This window comes from Meles meles, chromosome 6, assembly GCF_922984935.1.
Source record: "Meles meles chromosome 6, mMelMel3.1 paternal haplotype, whole genome shotgun sequence".
Classification (NCBI taxonomy): Eukaryota; Metazoa; Chordata; class Mammalia; order Carnivora; family Mustelidae; genus Meles; species Meles meles.
The window spans coordinates 117,489,651-117,509,045 of record NC_060071.1 but is presented as its reverse complement, the minus strand read 5'-3'; the positions used below and the strand labels follow the sequence as shown (position 1 = coordinate 117,509,045).

The 19,395-nt window shown below is 33.9% G+C and overlaps 1 protein-coding gene across 12 annotated transcripts in view; it reads right to left on the bottom strand.

Moving 5' to 3' along the window:
- GPHN (gephyrin) overlaps window positions 1-19,395 on the bottom strand; it is a 650,480-nt gene that overhangs the window by 115,774 nt on the left and 515,311 nt on the right. For all 12 annotated transcript variants that reach the window (XM_046008589.1, XM_046008590.1, XM_046008593.1 and 9 more), the window contains one exon: window positions 53-190. In XM_046008589.1, the coding sequence (XP_045864545.1) occupies window positions 53-190 (138 nt within the window). The remainder of the gene's footprint in view (window positions 1-52; window positions 191-19,395) is intronic.

Sequence of the window (19,395 nt, the reverse complement as noted above, 5' to 3'; positions counted from 1 at the left end):
CTTACTTGGAAAAAAAATGAAAAGAAAAGGCAATCGGCAAATATAATAGTACCTCGGTAGTTGATGATTTCTGTCCCAAGCACCGGAGTCATCTCCAGGACTGTGATGAAGGCTTTGTCCATAGACGTTAGAGGAAAAGGAGACATGCGGTGTCTTCTAGCCACCTTGGTGATATCAACAGCACTGTGACCTAAACAGGAAGATAATTAACTAAGACTATGATGCTGAAACAGTGATTACAGAGTGGGAATGTCTTATAAATGTCATTAATTCTCATTTTTATATGTCTGTAAATGAATATTATAAGGTAAGAAATTTTCTTTTCCTTCCAAAATATAGCCTGCTTTGGTGGCACATTAAATTAAATCAGCAGTGTTACATTATGTGTCAAAACTTGGTGAAATTTAATCATGTTATTAGATAATTCTTTTGGGTACTTACTGTGCATTGTGGCACTGTTCCAATTAATTTTGACAACAACCTTATGGGGAGGCATTATTATTATCCTTATTTACAGATGAGGAAAAAGGGGTTTATATATCCTGGCCTAAATCACAAAGCTAGTAACAGTAGAGATAGGACTCAAACTAGGGTAGTGTGACTTCAGAGTTTATGTCCTTAACCACATACTAAACATTGAACACCTAATGAGCTAGCTAGTAAAATTAAATACTCAAACTTGAATTTATTTAGGATTTCATAGGAAATTTTCTTTTTTTAGAAAAGTCACAGGAAAAGATTATTTAGCTATTCACTCCTTATTCACTCTCCTTCATGGCATTAATATTACCCAAACACTAAAACTCCTAATTTATATCTCCAATCCCAACCTGTATCTTCAACTCTAGATTTTTATGTCTTTTAAACAGCTGGTAGACAATAATGTGCATCTCCAAACTTATAAATCATCCAACATGCACTTGGATGTGCAACAGGTAATTGAGACTTAACATGTTCAAAGTCAAACTCTTGATTCCCCCTGCCCTTCTATCTTGCCCTTACGATGTTTTATTCTCTTGCAATTTCTATCTCAGAAAATAGCAACCTGATTCTTCCAGTTATTAATCCAAAATCTTGGAAACATCCTTGATTCTTCTCTTTTTGTCAGAACCATATCTAAGCTACCTTTGAAATGGCTCTAGAATCTGACCATTACTTACCACCTCCACAATTACCACAATAGTTGGATCCATGATTTATTTCCTGGGAAACTGAATAGCCTCCTAACTGCTCTCCCTGCTACTGTCCTTGTTCCACTATAATTTACTCTCCACAGTAGTTATAGTGATCCTTTTAAATTTTAAACTGGATTGAGCTAATCTTTGCTCATTACTCTCCAATGACTTTCCATCTCACTCAGAATAAAATATTTGCTATGGCACAAAGTCCAACATATTATGGCCCCTACTATCCTCATCATCTATCATTTCCACTCTTGATCATTGTGCTCTAACCACACTGTTTTCTTGCTTGTCCTTGGGCATGCCAAATAATCCCTCCTCAGGGTCTTTGTACTCGGTATTTTGTCCACTTTGACATCTTTCCCCAGATACTATGGTTCCATCCATCTTTCAGGTCATTGCTAAAATATCATCTCATCAGAGAGGACATTGTTAAATATCCTATCTAGATTATTACCCACCATTATTCTCTATTATTTTTATCCTTTCTCTGGATATATAAATACATACACACATGTATATGGATATTCATTTCCACATGCTTATAATTTATATTATACATATATATTAATATATGTATATATAATATGTATATATTATATTATATTATAGCCTTATATTATATTTATATTATAAATATTTATATTATATTATATTATAGCCTTCCCCTTTAGAATGTAAGCTCCATTGTCTTTTTTGTTCACTGTTATCTCCAGTATCTAGAATAGTATTTGGCACATAATAAGCAATAAAAATAAATATTTGTTAAGTTAATGAATCATTTAATGACAGAAAGGACTTCTTAGATCACTATATTTTCATGCATAAATAACTTGGCCTTTTCTTTTCTTTATAGCCTGAGGGTAAACAGAAAAGGAGTAACTGCAAACACAGCTGCTTTGCTATCCTGTCTGCTATTCACAGCTCCATTCTTCCCTAGCCACTCTGCAGTTGAGTGTGGTCATATGATACAGTTCTGGTCAGTAAGATGTTGGAAGAAGTCCCGGGGAGGGGGGGGGTGGGAGGGGGCGGGGAGGCAGGCCCCTATGGTGAATAAAAAGAAAAAGAGATAAAGCTTTAAGAGAAGAAAGCTTTTGCCCTTTCTTCTTTCTGCTTGGGACACGGGTAGATACTGGGAGGTGCTGTAGCCATTTTTTAACCATGAGGGTGGAAACCCACACAGTAAGTATGGACATCTGAGAAGAAAAGAGAGCCTGAGTCTCTGCTGACAATATTGAGCTGCTGCACAATCCCTGGACTGCCTGTCACCAGGCTTTTGCTATGCAAGACAATTAAGTTCCTATTTCTGTAATCCACTTTATCATGATTATATATATTCCTCAGTAGTCTGTAAGTTCCTGGTCATTGCAATTTATTAAGTTTAATATCTCTAACCCAAACCCAGCAGTTGCTTCAGACATATTCACTTAATTAACTTAAAGGTACCACCTCAAAGAGTTTCCATTTAAGGTGAGTGATATTGTTTTAAGTATTCAAAGAAAAAGACATATAAAGATGTTATACTTAGGACATTTCCTTCCCATGGGCAATCAGAAAATTACGAAATTTTCAAAGCTTGAAGGGCCTTAGAGATTTAGTGCAACATGAATAGTATTTCTACTCAAAATTTAAGTAAGTGGACACTTATAAAGGATCATGTATATCATTTACTTATAATTTGAAACATAAATTTATTTCTTGCTTTTACTGAAGTCCCAACTTGGTCATTAAATATCATGAAGACGTATTGTCACAACAAGTGTAATTGGAGAAAATGATAGAGATAGGTGCTTCTGCTCTTTTCTTTTTTTTTTTTTTTTCAGGTTTATTGGTCTCAGATATGATATTTTCTAAAATATGTTTTACTTTCTTTATGGTGCCCAAATTGTGTATAACCTTATAAAAGCTATCTTTTTAAAGTGTTTAGTTTCTGAGGAGAAAATTATACTTTTTAACTGAACAGTTTATTTGTTGAATTGCTTTGTAATAAAATTTTCTTATTAGAAAACTAGTTTATCAGTGACACGTCTATTCGACAGCTATTTATTGAATGGATTTTATGAGCCAGTTATGGTTAGGGAATTGGGATACAGAGTGAGATACACCCTGCCATGAAGAACATTATAGCTCAGCAGAAAGTAAATAAAAAAATAAGAGCAGCTAGGTATTAAACCACCTGATGATCGTTCTCTAACTATAGAGACTGCTGGTTTTCTCTCTAATTGGAAATTACTGTGTGGATATCTACTAGCCTGGAAAAATCTTTCCCAAAAATCTTTAAAAATAATTTTGCACCTTATTTATATATACATTTTAGGGCACCTACCACTTCTGTGTTATGTTATAGACATTTAAATATTTATCTTACCTATGTTAGTCAATTGTAAACTCCTTGAAGGTAAACCCTATATCTTACTAAATTTTTGGTTTCCATTTTTTAAAGAAACATGATTTCAACTATTTTCTGATGTTGACAGTAGTTATTTGTAAGAAGCTTCAAAGCAAAAGCTTTGGGAAATTTAAGAATAGTTATCTCTGACATTTATTTTACAGGTTATAATCCCAACGCACTTTTATTTGACTTGGGCATTAGAGAACTCATTCAGATAGGAAAAAGGATCAAGAATTGTTTTTCTCTACACCCCAATCCTCTTGTTGATTCTGAACCCACCATAGAAATCTAATGGAAAAGGAAAAAAAAAAGTATGTACTCTTATGTCTTGAAGGCGTGACGGATTATAGCCTAGCAGCCAAATTTTACTGAATGGGCCATAAAATCCAGTTTGATAGAAGTAGAAAGGTAGGAAAGAATAATTTTTTTAAAATAAGAAGGTTATAATAAAAGGGAGTTCGGTTTTTGGATAAAAAAATAAAAAATAAATCCAAAAATTGAGAGAAAATTTGGATAGTTTTTCCCTATAAAGCAAAGATGATTTCATGGCCACAGATACATTCTGATAGCTACCTTACAAATAAATACAAATGGTCACAAAGAGAATCTGTGAGAGTATTAGCTCCATTCAACTCATGTTCACTATAAAACTAACATGTGAAAATATGTGTCCTATATAGATTATACTGTTCAAGGGAATATTTACTTTAACTTATAATAGTAAAGTTAGTTGGTGATATATGGCTATCACTGATAATTTGTAGGCAGGGTAGCTACTTTGACAAAAATAAACTACAAAGTGCTGTAGGATATGGAATTTTTATATGGAAGTAGGGTGAGGATGGTGAAAGCAAGTCTAGACATCCCCTCCACTAGTAGATATCCAAACTGAGCAAAGAAGAACAGGTCTGAATTATTAGAACATCTAAATTGATAGCATTCTTCTGCAATGGGTTTAATTTTCTCAAGTAAATTTAAAGGATTAAAGCAATTCTAAATTAGCCACAGATTGGTGACCAGGAGGTTTCTCTAACAAATCCAGGTTTCTATAAATAAAACTTAACTTGTCACTTTTATATTTTCTGGTGCATAAGTTCAGATGTGGGGTTGACTATACATGAGCTTGGAATCTTTGCAGGTCAAGTACTCAAAATTTTACCGAGGTTTTCTATCTTCCATGCAGCAGTTATAACCACTAAAAAGACTATATAAGAAGTCAGTATAAAAACAGTATGGATTCAATCAGGACTGACATTATGAAGGATATGTTTAAATACTAATGACAGTATCTGTGATGTATAAGGCCTTCAAAGGGGCACAGAAGGTACATATGGATTCCTTTCTACTGAGTAGAGTAACTAAGGATCTTTGTCATATAGCAGTAACCTTTTTTTATGTAATGGTCATCATGAAATGAGATTTATACCAATGAAATTATTTTTCTCAATTCAAATGCATCCTTTTCAATCTGATAATTTTTAAATATACAATGTTTCATTTTAGCTTGAAAATCCACTCTTTAAATTAGAAGTTAAAGAAAAGATGCTTTCAAATGATATAACAGAATATGATAGAAACAAGATATTTGTGCAGGTTCTTCTTGATTAAATTAAAATCCTCAAAACAACCAAACTGCCTAAAGTGTAAATAATTATTAATTCTTCGGATATACAGAAAATCTCAAGGAAGAGGCTTCTTCTGTCATATTAATAACACTGCCTTTCTTTATCATACTATTTGCAGCTTGGATTCCTTATATTTCTACTTTCTGAATCTTTGAGAGCAGCAAACCACCTAAAATAATGGATAGCTTTCCTATGAAACAAAGAGTGAAAATGATAGTTTGCGCAGGTTAAATAGCTAGGATCTTTGGTAATTCAAAGGATGTGTGGTTCAGATATATAAGCATTTACTCTTTCATATATATCTTTTAAACTAAGATAAATCAAGTTCAAAGCCTAAGAAAACACTGGCAATCATAGAGTTTATAGACTTGGGATGATATGGCAGTTTGTGTATCTGAAACTACTTTCTCATATTGTTTTCAATTTAATAGTCTTAAATGTTTTTCTACTTGTTTATCCTAAGATAAAAATGCTATGAGCATTTCTGACAAGACCAAGAAAACATGGCTGAAGGGACTGTGTTATTTTCTAGGGCATTATAAGAAATAATAAAGGAAAGTACTCTTGGGCTTTGTGCATCAAGATTATAATTTTATAATCAAGATTATAAAACAGGTCACTGTCACAAAACATTTGCACTATAATTGATATGCATGGTTCACTACTCATGGGATAAAATCAAATTCCTTTGAATAGTATATAAAACACTTCTTTGCTTCCTTTTCAGCCTCACTCACTACTCCATTAGAAAATTGATGATACTGTAGATATTAGAATATACCATACTATTTCATATTTCCCTGACTTAGCATATGATGTTTGCTTTGCCTAGAGTGAATTTTCTTTTATCCTCTTAAGAAATTATTATTCTTCCTTCACAACTTTCTTTAGTAAGGAAATAATCAAATAATGATGCAATATGTCAAAAGGATCTTGGAGTCAACTTGAAGAGACTGTTTGGCCTGGGGCAATTTAAGCACCAAAGTAAATTAGGATAGTAGAGATAATAGAATCCATTTAATAAAATAAAAGTAAGAATCAATGAATATACATTAATATAAATAAAGAAATAATTACATAAAATTCTTCCTTACAACAGAATGCCAACTGATAAATGAAGAAATGTTGGAATTATAAAGTCATCACTTGGCAACTACCATAACAAGAATTGGTTCAGGCAAAAATCATCAATGGATTGTAAAACTAGAAGGTGAAAATCTGAAGAAAAACACATATTTATATAGTTTCACTATATAGCCCCATAAGATTCCTACTAACTACAAAGTAAAGTAGTAATTTTAGAGTGGAGAAACCTGGAAGACAGCATCTTAACCAAGTGACCAAAGTTAATATCACCAGTAATTAATATCACCAGTAATAGGATAAAATGACATCATGAATCTCTTTATATGATGTGTGAAGAATACAACATCACATATAAAGTATTTCTAACAAAAATGCATAACCTGAATGAAACCGTCAGGAAATATCAGAAAAGTCTAAAATTGAGGAATATTCTATAAAGTAACTGACTTGTGCTCTTGAAAAATGTTAAGGTCATGAAAGACCAAAAAAAAAAAAAAAATTGAGGCGTTGCTCCAGATAAAGGAGCCTAAAGGCACATGGTTGGTAAAAGTAATGCATGATTCTGGATTGGATCTCAGATCAGAAGGAGAAAATGTTTTATTCTTTTGCTATCAAGAACATTATTAGAAAAATTGACAAAATGTAATTTGAATAAGATTGTATAACAGTATTATGGCAAGGTTCATTTCCTGATTTTGATAATTGTATCATGGTTATGTAAGAGAATATTTTTTCCTTTCTTTTCTCTTTTTTTAAAATAAAGGAAATACACATTTGAAGTACTTAGGGATAAAAAGGCAACATGTCTGCAATTTACCCACAAGCAATTCCAGAAAATATGTGTATTAATATACAGAGAGAAATGGTAAAGCAATTGTGGCAAAATGCTAACATTTGAGGGAATCTGATGAAAGATATACAAGAGTTCTTTGTACTATTCTTGCAACCTTTCTGAAGTTTGAAATTATAATAATAATAATAATAAATAATAATATAGAAAACAAAAAAATTTCTTTCAATAATCTCTCCTTTATGATGCAATATATGCCCATTCCTTTTCTTTCTGTTTTCTGCACTGAGGCACTATGAACTACTCTATCCTAGGATTCTCATTATATACTATATTAACTACATATCTTACAGCAATAATACTTATTTATATATGTGTTTATTTTCTTAATTAGATTTTCAGCTCTTTGAGAAAGGAAAAATGTCAAAGCCCAAGGATGCTATGCACACAGTGGCCACATAGAAAATTTTTGTTGACTAAGGTCTTAAATACTTGATTTTAATCACTCTAGAATATGCAGCATGACAAAGATGAGCTGAGAGGTAAACATTACATAAAATTTTAAACATTATTCTGGTCAATAACTTCAATGTTCTTTTTTACTAGAATAGTCTATATTTAAAAATAATTCCAAACATTTATTAACAATAAATTGAAACTAGGTTTTTCTTTATCATTTTGTTTAAAAGTGGTAAGAGGGCCAATGCAGTAGGGAAATGAATAAAGAGAATAAAAAATATTTTAGCTGTGGTCAAGCAGTCAAGGAAATGGAAAATTAGCTTTGGGTTTGATGTATGTGCTGCCTTAATAATAAATTATTTAATAATAAATAATTTCAATAAATGATTCAATAAATTAGAAATTAAATATAATTATTAAGAACTAATTTAATAAGTCATAAATAATTTAATGAATAATTAACACAAAATCATAAATAATAAAGCAATTAATAAAATAACTTGATTAATATTAATATAAATTGCATAAAATATATTTATTAATATAAATAATAAATAATTAAATAATCATTTATTGACACTTTAGGTAAGTAACACTGTAAGTAAATCCTTATAGGTTATCTTTAGATCAAGAGGTTTATCTATAGAAAAATTATAAGACCAAGGGAGGAAAAAGTAATTTATTTCCCATGGTCAGGTGTGAACTGTCTTTATAGCTATCTTCCTTCCACTTTTATTTTCAATTAGTCACATACAAGTCAGCTAAATATATAATATTAAAAGTAAATAGATAAAATTAGCTGAGAGTACAAGGTAAAAAGAGATGAAGTGAAAAAATGATATTAGAAGATATAATGATAAAATAGACTGGCTAAAGCAATACTAAAAAATAAAATTAGTATTTTCATTTTTTAAATTAACACACAATGTATTATTTGTTTCAGGGGCACAGGTCTGTGATATTATTTTAATTTTTGAGAAAAGATTTTATTTATTTATTTGAGAGAGTGCATGCATGTGCATGGACGAGAAGAGGGCAGGCTGAGGAGAGGGACAAGCAGACCCCCTGCTGAGCAGGGAGCCCAATCATGACCTGAACGGAAGGCAGATGCTTAACTGACTGAGCCACCCAGGTGCCCTAAGGATAAAATTAGTAAGTAAGTAGGAGTCAAGTGCTAACACACCCAACAAAGGCAAGCAAAGTCTTTTGAGTTGAGGTGGCTGTAGATGATCTACAGTAATTTTTCATGACTGTCTTTATAGGACTGGACTTCACTAAGGTGTTCCTAAGAACGGAGGACTCTTGAGGAAGTCCTCAAACCTTGATCCTTGGGTTCTTACCCTTACTAGGAGCACTAGTGCTGTATATAGATTAAAAAGTGTGGGTACTATTTACAGCTACTATGCCAAAAGACCGGCTTTCGACATAATCTTCCTCTTTCAGATACAATCTTTCCCTTTTTCGCCTTTCAACAACTTTTTTCATCAGATCTTTCTCCTCTTTGCTTACACTATTGGTATCTACCCTCTGCTTTGCCATCATTCTGGTTCATGAATACAAACAAATATATTATCTATTCTGAAATCCTTTGGTTCATTCTTGTCCTGCTGTTGATTTCTGGTTTTGTGCCCTTTTTGGGTCTCTGAACTTCAGCTTGCTTTGTTAGGATGCTAGGACCACCTTTTTAAACCTAAATAGCCAAAAAGCTGAGAATTTTCTTATTCCCCAAAGAGGTTGTCAGGATATAATTTCAGAGCCATTAATATAAGTGTATGTATGTACATATGTATGTATGTACATACATATACGTATGTACACACACACATATATAAACTTAAATATATTTTTGTTAGCTTCTATTTGGAATGTCTTCATAAGTGCCACTAGCATTAAAATGAAAAATTAGAATTGTTTTCTTCAGTAGGTCCTTGTTCTAAACATTCTTTAGACAATGGTAGAGAAAAAGTAATTTTTCTTTAGAAATCATAAGCTATTATACTTCTAAAAGTGGAATCTAACAATATCTTTTAAAGCCCTTTTAAGCATTATCTAACTAGTCTCTATAATGCCCTGGGGAAAAGAACCCAGAGAAGTTCAAAGTCATTTTTGTAGTTAGAGGAGTTTTACCAGCTCATAAAAGCTGCATTTGCCTTACTTACTCTTCTCTAATAATATGAAAAACAACACCATTTAGAGAATTGTGATTCCTTAATATTAGAAAAAAAATACTGTATTATTTTTCTATTTCTATTGCTCCAGCTTTAATTCAAGCTCTCATCAGATTCCTGCTTCTGATCTCACCTGGAATCAATCCATTCCTCACATCATAGTAAATGTTATTTCAAAATTGTAAATTTGATCTTGTCATTCCACATTCAAATTCCTCTACTGACCTTTACAATAAAATCCAAATGCATTAGCATAGCAATTAGGAGGTTCATATTCAAAAACTATATGGCCAACTGGAGCTCATAATTTGGTAACTTTTTCAGCCTCTTATTTCCCTTATTCCCTTCCTCCTCCTCAAACTGCACCCCTCCTCCATGGGTGGAGGTGTACAGTGTACAGCGTACACTTGGTGTACAGTGTACACCAAGCTACAATGCTTGGTGTATAGTAAGCTCTTCATAAATATTAGATATTTGCATTCAGGGTGCCTGAGTGGCTTACTCAGTTAAGCATCCTATTCTTGATTTTGGCTCAGGTCATGAACTCAGGATTGTGAGACTGTAAGATCACTCCATGCTGGTGTGAAATCTGCTTAAGATTTCCCCTCTCCCTCGCCTTCTTCCTCTCCCCTAAAAAAAGTTAGATATTTGCATTAATATTATTTTTAATAGAGTTATCATCTGAGACAGATTTAAATCCATGTGTAAAGAACAGTTTGAATAAAGCAGCTGCTTTTGCTCTCCCATATTCCTCCCCACTTTATTCTACCCTGCTATGTGCCCCAAAGGGCTAGCCTTTATGGTAGAACCAATAGAATCCTTATACCTGTGACTTCTGCTTGAGTGCTGTTTGGCAGTGGTTATGTTCCTTTAATAAAACAGTTAGGTCTGTGACTCAGTCCTCTCTAACAGACTTATTTTAGACAATTATTCCCTTCCCTGGATCCTTGAGGCTTAAAGGCAGGAATAGTTTCCTGCTGTTGGGAGCCCCAAAAGTTCTTCAACTTATCTTGCTTTTCCTTAACCCTAGCTACTCTGTTGTAACTAGTTCCTTTATTAAATTCTCCATTATCCTGTTTGAATGTGGCATTTGACTCCTGCCAGGATTAAGTGATACAGCAGCCAAGGTGAGACTGGACACAATATGATTAGGAAACAATGTAGCGATGGATATTGGTAGAGTGCTGGGTTCCTAATGGGGATCAGAGGGAGCTGAGGTTAGAAAAGTAACTAAAACCAGACCATAAAAGCCCTTAAATGCTAGGCTTTGGAGACTGCACCTTATTATGTAAGCCAACTCGAAACCGTTTACATAATTTATCATGTGAGCCAACATTTTGAAGTTTTTTTAAAAAATTGTGTTATATTAGTAACCATACAGTTCATCATTAGTTTTTGCTGTGGTGTTTCATGATTCATTGTTTGCATACAACATCCAGTGTTCCATGCAATAAGAGTGACACATACAAAGATTTCTTGCAGACAACAAGTTCTACCATAGAAAGGTGAAAAATTAGCTCAACATTAATGTCTAAATAGATAGTTCAAAATGAAAAGACCAGATGTCCAGATTTTCCTGGTGTGCTTTCTCCTGTATCACACTAGGGGGACTTTCTTTCCTTCAACTTCATTTACTAAAAATAAATTGAATACTCTCCCTATGTAAGACACTTTATTAAACACTAGGGAGTAATGCTGAGGTAGGTAAGATGAGATTCCTATTTCTCAGTCACACAGTGTTTTAAGGAAAAAGTAAAACAAAGCTGTAAATGCTTATGTCTTTAAACAAAAAACCCATTTTTTTAACATTTTAAAACAAAAAACTATGTATGATAATGCAAAAAAGGAAATAACTAATTCTGATGGCACAAATGGTAAAGTTCCACAGAGGAGGTGCCAATTGAGCTTTAAACAATAGAAAAAGGGAGGAACATCTGAAACAGAATGAACAAAATAATAGAGATTTGAAAGTACTTTTAGAGAATGAGGAATCACCCAATGAGGCTGGAGGTGGAGAGGATGAACTAAAAGGCATAAGGGTGGTCATTTCAGTTAAGGATAGGATTTGAAGAGGATTAATACTATAGAAAATGAACTATTCAAGATTTTTTTATACAGAAGTGATACATATTTAAAAATGCAATACTTGACTGATGATAGCTTGCAAGGAAAACAGACTGCAGTTTGCAAGTAAGAGAGACTGCAGTCAGGCAGAACAGTTAGTATGCTACTACAATCTTAAAAGTTAGAGACATAGAAGGTCCTAACTAAAAACAACAGGAATTGGAAAAAGAATATTTAGAAGAGCCATAATAAATGGTTCTATGATTGACTGTGCTTTGGGAAGGAGAGGCAAATATGATAAGAGTCAAGTTTAGTTATGAGGGTTAGTGGGAATGACATTAACTAAGATAATAAAGGGACAATTTGGAGGGAAGGGTGGTTAATTTCGTTCTGATGAGGGAAATGTGAGATCCCAGTACAACACCAGGGGGTTTCCAGTATGTAACAAGAGGAGTTTGAAGTTTGGGAGAAAAGGGTTTTTCACCTTGTGCAATTGAAACTCTATACCTACGGAACAGTAATGTCCCATTTCCTCCTCCGTCCAGCCCCTGGCAACTACCATTCTGTTTTCTAATTCTATGAGTTTGATTATTTTAGATACCTTAGATAAGTTGAGTTATGTAGCAATTTGTCTTTCGTGACAGGCTTATTTCATTTAGCATAACGTCTTAAGTTTCATTCGTGTTCTAGCATGTGACAGGATTTCCTTCTTTTTCAAAGGCTGAGCTGAGTTAATAGTCCATTATGTATAGGTATTCATTCATCTGTTGATGGACATTTAGGCTGCAGAGGCTATTGTGAATAATGCTGCAATGGACAGGGATATGCAAATATCTCTTTGAGATCCTGTTCTCAGTTCTTTTGGATATATACTCAGAAGTAGGACTCATGTCGCAGTTTTATTGTTAATTTTTTGAGGAACTTCCTTACAGTTTTCCATAGTAGTTGCACCATTTTACAACCCCTCTAACAGTACACAAGGGTTCCAATTTCTTCACATCCTTACCAACACTTGGTTTTTTTTTTTTTCCTTAAGTAGTGGCAGTTTTTATTTGCATTTCCCTTATAATTAGTGATATTGAGCATCCATTCACACATGCAGTGGCATTTGTGGATCTTTGGAAAATTGTATATTCAAGCCTTTTGCCCACTTTTAAATTGCTTTTTGTTGTTGAATTGTAGGAATTCCTTCTATATCCCAGAGATTAACTCATTATTTGATATATGGTGTGCAGATACTTTGTTCCATTCTATAGGTTGCTTTTTCATTCTGTTGATTGTGTACTTGCTATGCAGAATTTTAAAAATTTAATGTAGTCCCATTTGTCTATATTTGTTTTAGTTGCTGTTTTTCAGTCATATCATTGTCCATTCCAATGTCATGAAGCTGTCCCCTTATGTTTTCTTCTAGTTTTATAGCTTCAGGTCTTATATTTAGGCCTTTAATGCATTTTTGAGTTAATTTTGGTATAGAGTATAAGATTAAGGGTCCCTCTTTAATTTTTTTTGCATTTGGATATCCAGTTTTCCCAACACCATTTGTTGAATAGGCTATCCGTTCCCTATTGTGTAGTTTTGGCACTCTTGGGGCCAAATATGTGGCAGTTTCTATCTGGGCTTTCTATTCTGTTCCATTTGTCTATATGTTTGCTTTTATGCCAGAACAACACTATTTTGATTAATGTATCTTTGTAGTATGTTTGAAATCAGGAAATGAGAGGCCTGCAGCTTTGTTTTTTCTCAAGACTATTTTAGCTATTTAAAATCCTTTGATTTTTTTTTTCACTGAATTTTAAAACGGTTTTTCTATTTCTGAAAAAAATATCATTGAGATTTTGATAGTGGTTGCACTGAATCTTTGGCTGCTTTAGGTAATATGAATATTAACAACATTAAGTCTTCCAATTCATGAACAAGGGGATATTTCTTTCAGCAATATTTTATAGTTTCAGTGTACAGGTCATTTACATCCTTGTTTAATTTATCCCTGAGTATTTTATTTTTTGATACTATTGAAATGGGGTTGTTTTCTTAATTCCTTTTGGATTGTTCATTGTTAATATTTGGAAACACAACTGATTTTGGATTACTGAGTTTGTATTCTGCAACTTTGCTGAATTCTTTCACTGACAGTGTGTGTGTGTATGTGTGTATGTGTGTAATCTTTAGGGTTTTATACATATAAGATTGTGTCATGTGTGAATAAAGATCATTTTACTTCTTCCTTTCTAGTTCGGATGTCTTTTATTTGCTTTTCTCGCCTAAGAGCTCTGGAACTTCCCGTATCATATTGAATAGAAGTGGTGAAAGTGGGTACTCCTGCCTTGTTTGTGAATAAAGGAAAACCTTTCAGTTTTCTACTGTTGTGTATAATTTATCTGTTTACCTTTTTATATATAACTTTTATTATGTTGAGGTAATTCCCTTCTATTCCTATTTGGTGAGTGTTTTTATCAGGAAAGGGCATTGAATTTTGTCAAATGCTCTTTCTGTATCTATTAAGATGATCATGTGGTTTTTGTTCTTTTGTTTTGTTAATGTAGTATATTCTGTTTATTGACTTTTGTATGTTGAACCACCCTTGTATCCCAGGGATAAATCTCACTTGCTCATGGTATATAATCTTTTTAATGTGTTGTTGAATTTCGTTTTCTAGTTTTTGCTGAGGATTTTTACATCTACGTTCATAAGAGATACTGGTCTGTAGTTTTCTCATATCATTGTCTGGCTCAGGGTAATGATAGATAGCCTCAAAAAATGAATGAATAAGTGTTCCCTCTTCTTTAATATTTGGAAGAGTCCGAGAAGAACTGGCTTTAATTCTTCTTTAACTGTTTGGTAGAATTCTACAGTGAAGTCACCTGGTTCTGGGCTTCTTGATGGAAAACTTTTGGTTACTGATCCAATCTCCTTCAGTTGTTAGGTCTTTTTTGGATTTTCTGTTTCTGTATGATTCAGTCTTGGTAGAATATATGTTTCTAGAAGTTTATCCATTTCTTCTAGGCTTTCCAACTTGCTGGAATATAATTATTCGAAGTAGTCTCATATCTTTTTCTTATTTTTGTGGCATCAGTTGTAAAGTATTCTTTTTCATTTCTAATTTTAGTAATTAAGTCTTCTCTTTTATTCTCAAGTCTAGTTAGGGGTTTGTCAAATTATCTAATTTTAAAAAAACAACCTCTTTATTTTTTTGATTTCTACTGTTTTTCTACTCTCTATTTCATTTATTTCTGCTCTAATATTTATTATTTTCTTCCTTCTTCTAACTTGAGGATTAGTTCTTTTATTTCTTTCATTCTTTAAAATATGCAATTAGGGGCGCCTGGGTGGCTCAGTGGGTTAAGCCACTGCCTTCGGCTCAGGTCATGATCTCAGGGTCGTGGGATCGAGTCCCGCATCGGGCTCTCTGCTCAGCAGTGAGCCTCCTTCCCTCTCTCTCTCTCTGCCTGCCTGTCTACTTGTGATCTCTCTCTGTCAAATAAATAAATAAAATCTTTAAAAAAAAATAAAATATGCAATTAGATTGTTGATTTCAGATCTTTCTTCCCTTTTAATGTAAGCCATTTACTGTTATAAACTTCCCTGTATTATTGCTTTTGCTGCATTCCATAAGTTTTAGTGTTTTGTTTTGGTTTTTCATTAGTGTCAAGATATTTTCTAATTTCCTTGTGATTTCTTCTTTGACTCATTGGTTGGTCAAGAGTGTTTAATTTCCACATATTTGTGATTTTTCTAATGTTATTGATTTCTAGTTTCATTGCCTTGTTGTTGGAAAAGATACTTGGTAGATTAAGGTTCCTTAAATTTGTTAAGGCTCTTTTTGTGTGTGTGTGGTCTAACATTTGATCTATTTTGGAGAATGTTCTGTGAATAGGTATGTTGTATTATATGTGTTCTGCTGCTGGTGGGTGAAGTGTTCTGTATATGTCCGTTAGGTCCAGTTATTATTTTTTTTTCCATTTTATTTATTTTTTCAGCGTAACAGTATTCATTCTTTTTGCACAACACCCAGTGCTCCATGCAAAACGTGCCCTCCCCATTACCCACCACCTGTTGCCCCAACCTCCCAGCCCTGACCCTTCAAAACCCTCAGGTTGTTTTTCAGAGTCCATAGTCTCTTATGGTTCGCCTCCCCTTCCAAATTTTTTTTTTTAATAAACATATAATGTATTTTTATCCCCAGGGGTACAGGTCTGTGAATCGCCAGGTTTACACACTTCACAGCACTCACGATAGCACTTACCCTCCCCAATGTCCATAGCCCCCTCCCCCTCTCCCAAACCATAAATGACTCTTAATCTCACAAAACAAACTGGGGGTTGCTGGGGGTAGGTCCAGTTATTTTATAATGTTGTTCAAGTCCTCTGTTTCCTTACTGATTTTGTTAGATTATTCTACCCATTATTAAAAGTGGTATATTGAATTCACTATTATTGTGTTACTATCTATTTTTTCTTCAATTCTGTCCCACGTTTGCTTTATATTTTTGGGTACTCTGATGTTACGTGCTTATGTATTTATAATTTTTATATCTTTCATTGTTATGGAATTGACTCTTCTATCATTATATAACACCCTTCTTTGTTTCTTGTAACAGCTGTTTTTAACTTAAAGTCTATATTGTCTGATATACATATGGCCACTCTTGTTCTCTTTTGGTTACCATTTACATGGAATAATGTTTTCCATCTTTACACTTTCAGCCTATGTGTGTCTTTTTATCTAAGGTGAATCTCTTGTAGATGCATCTTATTTTTTTAAAATCCATTCAGCTAGCCACTCTTACATCTTTTGATGGGGAAATTTTACCCATTTCATTTGAAGTTAGTGCTGATAGGAAAGAACATACTATTACCACCTTAAAAATTGTTTTCTGTTTGTCTTGTAGTTATTTTGGACCTCTTTTCTACTCTTGATGCTTTTCTTTGTGTTTCATTGATTTTGTTTTTGGTATTGACCTTTGATTTCTTTCTCATTTCTTTCCTTGTATATTCTGTAGGTATTTTGTGTGTGTGTGTGTGGTTTCCTTGGAACTTAAACATCTTATAATTACAACAATCTATTTCATGCTTGTAAGAACTTCATTCATATACAAAACCCTTGTCTTTTACATATTTCCACTCCCACTTTATATTACCTGATGTCACAAACCACTCCTTACATACCATGTATACATTAACATAGTCTTAAAGTTATTTTTTTATGATTCCATCTTTTAAATTCTATACTGAAATTAAAAGTGCTTTATATGCCACTATTACAATATTGTAGAATTCTGTATTTGTCTATATATTTACCTTTGTTGGTGAGTTTTATATTTTAATATACATTTGTGTTGCTGTCTGGTTTCTTTTTTTTTTTTTTAAGATTTTATTTATTTGACAGACAGAGATACAAGTAGGCAGAGAGGCAGGCAGAGAGAGAGGAGGAAGCGGGCTTCCTACTGAGCAGAGAGCCTGATGCAGGGCTCAATTCCAGGACCCTGAGACCATGACCTGAGCTGAAGTCAGAGGCTTTAACCCACTGAACCTCCCTGGTGTCCCATGATGTCCTTTTGTTTCAATTTGCAGGAATAACTTTAGCATTTCGTGTAAGGTAGGTCTAGTGGTGATAAGCTCTTCAGCTTTTGCTTATCTGTGAAAGTCCTTATTTCTCTTTCATTTCTGAAGGACAGTTTTGCTAGAAATAGTATTCTTGGTTGACTATCTTTTTCTTCCAGAACTTTGAATATATCATCCTACTCTCTTCTGGCCCCTACGGTTTCTGCTGAGAAAGCCACTGATAATGTGATGAAAGCTTCTTTAAACATAAGTTGCTCTTGCTGCTTTCAAGAGATTATCTATCTTTGACTTTCGACAGTTTGTCATGTGCTTTGGTGTAGGCCTCTTTGGATTCATCCTATCTGGAATATTTTGAGCTTCCTGAATTTTGATGTCCATTTATTTCCTTAGATTTGGGTAGTTTTCAGCCATTATCTCTTCATATAAGTTCTCCCTTTCTCTCTTCTCCTCTGGAACTCTCAGGATGCATATATTAATTTGCTTAATGATGTCATATAAATTCCTTAGGCTCTCTTGTCTTCATTTTTTTTTCACTTTGCTCCTCTGACTTGATAATTTCAAATGATCTTTCTTCAAGTTCTTTCTTCTGCTTAATTAAGTCTGCTATTGAATGTTTCTAGTGAATTTTTCAATTCAGTTATTCTCCAGTTCCATAATTTCTGCTTGGTTCTTTTTTAATAGTTTCTATGTCTTGTTGATATTCTCATTTTGTTCATGCATTTTTCTCCTGCTTTTGCCTAGCTGTCTATCTGTATTCTCCTATAGATCATTTAGCTTCAAGAAAATCACTTTGAATTCTTTGTTAGGAAATTCAGAGATTTGTTTCTTTGGGGTTGGTTTCTAGAGATTTATTTTGTTCATTTAAAAAACATTTTGTTTATTTGAGAAAGAGAGGCAGAGAGAGAACAAGCAGGGGAAGGGGCAGAGGGAGATGGAGAGGGAGAAGCAGACTTCCCACTGAATAGACAGCCTGACACAGGGCTGGATCGCAGGACCCTGAGATCATGACCTGAGCCATAGTCAGACACTTAACCAGCTGAGCCACCCAGGTACTCCTATTTTGTTCATTTGATTGAGCCATATTTCTTTGTTTCTTCTTGTATGTTGTGATTTTTTTTTTCCTTCTGAGTTTTATGCATTTGGGAAAACAGCCGCATCTCCTAGTCTTTATATACTGACTTTGTACAGAGGAAGACTTTCACCAAACAGCCCAGCTAGAGATTCTAAGGGTTTTATAACTTCTCTTGGCTGTGCATGTAATTTTCTAATCAGAGTTTGTCAGTTTCTTTTTCAGGAGTCCACAGTCTCCAGTTTCCTCTTGTATCTTCCTGTAGCACTGCAATCTTTCTGGTGTTGCAGCAGCAAGCCACCTACTCTCCTTTAATATCAGTGGCCTCTTGGCATCCAAAGTATGCCAACTCAAGCACCCTAAGTCAAGCGAGACGAAACCAATCCTTTGGATAGGCTTCCCCCAACCCCTAAACTGAGCTGCTGCATATACTTGCTGTGTTCTTATCTCTTCTACCTAAGGAATAAGTTGGAATTGGTTGCCTTCTTCCCATAACAGTGAGCCATGTCAGCTTCTGCACTATTTCAGACTCTCCAGTGTCACTGCAAGCTGCCACAGTTCTCACTTGCTTTCAGTGGCCCCTAGGCATGCAAACTATGCTGGTTTCATCAACACTCCTAGTCAGATGAAGCAAATCAGTTCCTTGGGCAGCCTTCAAACAACTAAAACATTGGATGCTTATTCTACTCTGATGATCATAGTGAGCTATGCTGACTGAGGTGGTGCAGAGATCATAGGTAAAGTGAAAATATTTCTTTCCCATTTTAATTCACCTTTGCTTGGCTTGTTCTTGGCTTTGCATTCCTCTGTGGTTTGCAATTTATTAACTGGTTTGTGGAGTTCTCACAAAGATTTTACTCCATATACTGTTGTTAAATTGGTGTCTCTGTGGAGAAAAGAGGGGTGGGACTTCCTATTCCATGATTTATTAACTTAATATTTTTAGCTATACCAGATAAAAATATGGACAATTAAGAGGCTAAAAAGATTGACTGAAAGT